Source organism: Egretta garzetta, unplaced genomic scaffold (genome assembly GCF_000687185.1).
Source record: "Egretta garzetta isolate BGI_Z169 unplaced genomic scaffold, ASM68718v1 scaffold172, whole genome shotgun sequence".
NCBI lineage: Eukaryota > Metazoa > Chordata > Aves > Pelecaniformes > Ardeidae > Egretta > Egretta garzetta.
The window spans coordinates 3351854-3357853 of record NW_009258951.1 but is presented as its reverse complement, the minus strand read 5'-3'; the positions used below and the strand labels follow the sequence as shown (position 1 = coordinate 3357853).

Here is a 6000-nt window from a genome sequence, read left to right as displayed (position 1 = left end):
CGGGGACCATCTGGCCACCCTCCAAACAGGCTTTCGGGAGTGCTCCCCATCCTTTTCTCTCTGCATTTGTGTACTTACTGAAAAATGTACTTCCTGAGGCTTGCGTTTCAGTGGAATTGCTTTCACAATCTTTGACTTTTCCAATTTTCAACATCTTTAAGAAAAACACGTGTAACAGAGCAATGTCAGCAGGTCCCATAGACGGTTCCCATGGTTTCCCAGGTACCGTGGCTGTGCTTAAAGCTCACTGCTGCCATTGCCCAATTAATTAGTCAATAGGCATCGAGCACAATCCCGTTTTACTAAAACAAAACAAGCCTCCACTGAGCACAGGGAGGACTCTGCCTATCGGTACACGCTGGGGCTGGAAGCTAGAGCCGGGCTCTTCTGCAGCGGGGAAGGCAAGCTGGCCTCACCCACAGCAGCCACCAGGCCTTCTGTCAAGCCAAAGCTGAGGAAAGCTCAAAGGTGAGTTGTCAGGCTCAGGCCTCCACCAGGCTGAGCCTGTACTCTCCTGGGGACAGGATTTGTGGTTGGTTCTAACGCACCCAGATCAGCTGACTTCTTGCTAACGGTGTCTTCGTGGTGAGTGCACGGAAGATTGTCAAGTTCAGGTCCATTCAATCTGCCAACTGACTGCAGAGTACCTCCGCCATGGCTACACAGCAGCAGCTGCCAGAGTAACTTTTATAATACTGATTTTTTGTTGCTTTGGGAATTTGTGAATAAAGGATTTTTGAGCTTTTGGATAAACTCTGCTACTACTGAAACCAGGTAAGGCTTACTGATGGTTTCAGTGGGAGCAGAAGTTGACTAAGACAAAGTGTGTTTTCAAATCTAGCTCCAGATGCTAAATCTACAATGGTCGTTTCTTCCACTGATTTTATTGAATAAAATTAATCCCCCGTTACGCCACTGGATCCAACAAAGCTTTTCTAATTTACTCCAGCATTGAAGACATGGCTGACTGCTGTCATGTTGTCACACATAGGACTAACTCATCACTCAGAAATATCGAGAAGGTCAAGGTTCATGGTGCAATTATAAATGTATGTGGGTTTACAAGTGAAGTGTCCTGCAAAGAAGCAACTCCAAGACTGAGTGAAGAGCAATCCCAGTCCCAAAACTTAAACAGGAGCAGGCAAGTTCAGTCGTGCAGCTGTTCATATGCATGCTCTGAGAGTCTCCACAATGCTCCCCACTAACTTACCTCCCATGAAGTTTCTGTCCAAGTCAGAGCTGATGGTCTCAGAAGATGATGAACAGCAGTCTTCCAAGAGAGTGCCTCTGGGGCACCAGCAGGTCTGACCTGCCCCTGTGCCTGGGGCTCCTGCCCCTCGCTGCTGCCCTGTCCCCAGCCCTTGCCTGAGCTGGGTCTACGTGGTGGGTCTACCTCTGCCCAAAGGACTTGCCAGGCTGACCTGGGCCTGCTTCATCACCTCTCCTTGTCTGATGACCACTGGGCTGTTGCCAGAACCTTCTACCATCACCAAACTGGCCCTCTTTGGGCTTATCTGACAAAACCACTCAATTATCTACTGACATAATAAATAAAATCTCAGACTGTCTCTCTGCTGCCCATCGCTGTTTCACTTCACCCACTGGGTGCTCCACATTGACAAACTGCCCCAGCAGACCTGCCTTGTTCAAAAAGCAGCTGCTTCTGTGGCGTTTGCACGTTAACAGAAACAACCAAGACTTGTCCGGGCTTTCTGTGCTCCAAAACAAACCACGGTTCCATGTATCAAACGGTAAAATAAAAATACTGCTCCTCCTAAATAGAATCATAGAATGTTTTGGGTTGGAAGGGACCCCTAGAGGTCATCTAGTCCAACCCCCCTGCAGTGAGCAGGGACACTGCTAACTGCGTAGCACTTTTATAGAGAACTCCAACGTGACTTACTTTGAAGCTAAAAATCATGCTCAACGTAAAGACACTTCTAATTAAATTCAAGAGGCAACCATCTTTGGGACAAAATGTATTAAGTCTTCAACTCCTTGTTAATTAGCACAGCTTGAAGACTCACAGATGGATGAAGCCATGTCCCTGCCAATGGCTAGTCTACGGAGCGCACGGATTTGCCGCGTTTTCAGGCTAAGTGATATATGCTCCACAACTAGCAAGTCTCACCGACCTAAGCATAATTATTTGCAAATATAACACTACTGAATTAAATAATTGCAAAAATCTGATTCTAAGTGAACAAATCACATTTTTACACCAGAAACAAGCAATTAACTTACATGGGAGAACACACAAAATAGGAAAATGCCAAAAAACTGGTTAGGGAAAGCGGTATTTGAAATTGGCAGTTATTTTAATTACACCTACTGAAGATGTGCTCCTCTTGGAGACACAATATTTTTTCTTTTTTACTTCTCCCATCTTGAAGTGTAGGTAGCATTTAATTACACTGATATGCAATGGACAAAGAAACATTATTGCATCAAAAATATATAAAAGTTTAACTTAATTTTAAGTTGTAGAAATGCATGAATTGCATCGGCTAAGATTTGACGCATGGGGTCCACAAGTAAATGGTCATTTGATACACTGGAATGGTTTCCCATGTGCTGTGTATGCAGCAGTCAGAGCTGACTCAGTTGTCTTCTTATAACTGCAGCAATCCTGCTCCTGGGCTCATTCAGCGAAGCCGCTTTGCTTAGCAGCTCTTGAAATACCAAACTGTCCGGAGAGATTGATTTCCTTCCCAGCGCTGGGGCTTGTGCGGCTTTTCTGCCCGTAATCAGCGAGCAGGGCAGCAGAGGAGGTTAGGCTGCCCTGAGTCAGGGAACACAGCGATAACGGGAAGTTTCCACTGAGCTTTTTTAGTTCCAGTACTTGTTCCCTGGCTTGAGTCAAAGCTGCAGTCAGCTCATAGCGTTCCTCACACTCTCTGCGCACCGTTTCCTGGAGAAGAGTGTTCTGCAAACAGAAACAAACACTGGCTTTACAAAATGCCATTAGTCAAAAAGTGTGCCTATTAAACTCCTCAGCCTTAAGGCAAGGGTGGCTGGAGGGTTACTGATGCACACAAACCCTCCAATATTTTCCCCATATTTTGGTTTCTCTGAAAGTCGCTCAAAGGATACACATCAGCATTTACACATCCTTCATTCCCTCAGGAGACAGGGGAAAACATGAGGTAAGTTATCAGAAGTTACTTCTGCTCTCCTGCCCATCCTCCAACTAGGGGGAAACTGGGAATGCTGCTCTTGGAAAGGATAAAGGAACGCACAGAGGTTGAATATTACCACGCCACCTCACTATGAAAAGATGTTCAAGAAGTTCTCCACCTCTGTAGTTTAAATAATTGTGCATGGATTTTTTGGGGCAGCATTCTTTATTGATTATTATTTCCCAAATAATTGGGATAAATGATTTTCAAGTCTAGTGGTTTTCACAAACTTTGCACTGTGGTTACCAATACCTAAATGGGAAGTGACTGGTACTGGGCCTTGAGCAGACAACTGAAACTGGTTCCGTATGACAGAAGTCCCCAAGTTATTATGTAGAAGTTATTTGTGATGCTAAATTTCCTGGTTTCCAGCTGAAACAAAAAGTAAATAAAACACAAGGGACAACATCACTAAATGAATTCATATAAGTCAGAACTACTGAAAGTACTAACACAAGCAGAAAATATCCACTTTTTTGTTCTTCTAAGCAAGCGACTGTTGCTGACACCAGGAGGTCCACGAGAGTGGAAGGGAAGCAACCACCAAGGCAGTCGACAACACAGAGAGTGATGATCGAGTCAAACAGAGAACACTCTCAGTCATGCACTGCCTCATTGCCCAGACACAAACATTTCTGTGTAAACCTCTTCATTGCTGGACGTATGAGCCGTATGTCAGCTCAGATCATGTACCGCCTTGAAGTGAGGACAAACACTTGTATTTGAAATCCTCTATGTGATTATGACAGTGGGTGTATACAGGGGAGAAAATGTGTAAGAAAGATAATCTCAATGGCATGTTTTTGAAGTTTTGAAGAGCAAATACTGGTGTCAGTAAAGTCAGAGCACAGAAGTGTGCTCCCACTAACGTAGAAGGGGGTAAGCTTTGTTTAGCCAACAAGAGGTTACTAAAACTATTAAATTTGTGCCTGTCTGTTCCTGTCAAAACTTGAAAAATGATGGAGAAATGAAAAGTCCTTTGTTGACCATTTTTTTTAATGTTTTAAAGTTTTACTTTGGTCAAAGCATCTGTAGTGGATGTAGAGTGGAAAGACAGAAGTTCTGCTCAGGCTCTCTAAGCTCTGTCCTGACTGCAAGCGAAGGAGCTGTTGCAGAAGGAACGTAACAACATGCAGAGGTAGAAATGGGAGAGATGCAAATATCCAAAATAACTTATTCTCTGAATACCTAACTCTGCAGACAAGTTAATGAAAGTTAGATGATACTTTCCCTGCCACTCAATGGTCACCGATAGTCCATGAAATTATTTGGAAAGTGTTATCTGCAAATCTGAGAAGGTGTTCTGGTGCAAAGTTTATCTTAAAACCAGTTTCAATTTTCAAACACTCATCTCCCCATTTCCTAATACAATTATATTAGTGGGGGAACTCTGCTTCATTGTGGGGAAAACTAAGAACATAAGCAGAGCTGGTGGAATCTCACAGTTGAGGATAACAGCATGTTCCTTGCTCTGCTGAAGTTCCTGACCAATACTTGAGGAGCGCGTGGCTTTCCAAGAGCCTTTTCCGTAGGCACAGGACAGAACGACTGCCAACATCATTCTGATTTCACTAACACAGTGGTTTTGAACGTTTTTCAAGAAAGAAATAAGTATTAACCCAAGCCCTAATTCATCTTGAAGAGTTTTCTTTTCGCTGTTTACCAATTTTTTTCTGCCACTTAATTACTTTGGACATTCCAGTCTAATCTTATCTACAGTCCCTGACTTCACTGTTTTCACATTTCTCATGGAGCAGTACAGCTCTCTCTCCTCCCTTCCCATTATATTCCAAACATTCAGCAAATGCTTTTCATAAGAATACCCATCAGTCACATTTCTCTTCACATATGATTAATTTTTATGCACAGAAAGTGGATTTACTGGTGGGAGGTGGGATACGTCCCCAGCTAGCATGGCAGGATGCACACGTATAGTCCTACATTAAAAGATGCAATCTCTGGCCCAGAAGCCATTCAGACCAGGATTATGTCCATTCTTGTTCCTATCGACAGTATGAAGTCTTTTATTACAAATGATTTCCAAAATAAGTAAGATTATAGGAAGGATTGCTGCTGTCCTGTTCAAAGAACGAGAAAGCTCCATGTCTTCTACTTTAAAGAATGCTTTACTGTTTACTCATGTTTATTTAGCATGATGAGAAGCTAGAGACTAAGAAATAAATGTCTTGCAGGACCTGAAATATATAAATGTATAAAATAAAACACTAGTTTAAGTGCTTGCTGAATCAAAAATTTCACATATTTTGTGGTACATCGTATTTATGAAGTTATGATGGGCTTCTTTTATAAATATTTTCATTTCAATGGTTCTTAAACCAGAACATATCAGGGTCTGAAATATAGATGCTTTGAACCATTTTAGAAATCACATGTCTCTTAGTAAAAATAACAGGGCATTTCCTCGGTCATGTTCCTACCTCCTCTTGAACTTGGCTCAAATTGTGAATCAGCTGTGTCCTCTCCTGGGTTAATTTTTCCAGTTCATCTGACTTGTGTTTAATTTCTTTCCTCATATTATCCAGAAATGATTCATTATTGTTCTTTTCCATTGTCAGCTGAAATTCAAGTTCAGTAATTAGTCTTTTAAGGCTCTGAATTTCTTTTTCCTTATCTTCATCTTTCTCTGCAAGTTTGATCTGGGCATCTTGAAGCTTCTTTTCAAGAATTTCTGTCTCCATCCTTAAGCTGTTGGTGGCACTGGATATTAATCCTGGTATCTGCATTAGATTAGACAAAAATTGCATTAATCTACATTCAGTGGGTGTCTTTAGATATGTAGAATTAAGCATCAGACAAACGT

General features: G+C 42.2%; 1 protein-coding gene across 1 annotated transcript in view; it reads right to left on the bottom strand.

Annotated features, from left to right (window-relative positions):
- Positions 1-2641: 2641 nt before the first annotated feature.
- Positions 2642-6000, bottom strand: part of LEKR1 (leucine, glutamate and lysine rich 1) — a 62287-nt gene continuing 58928 nt past the window's right edge. The window contains exons 11-12 of the mRNA XM_009634353.2: positions 5618-5917; positions 2642-2926 (exon numbers count right to left, since the gene is read on the bottom strand). Coding sequence (XP_009632648.2) covers positions 2642-2926; positions 5618-5917 — 585 coding nt within the window. The remainder of the gene's footprint in view (positions 2927-5617; positions 5918-6000) is intronic.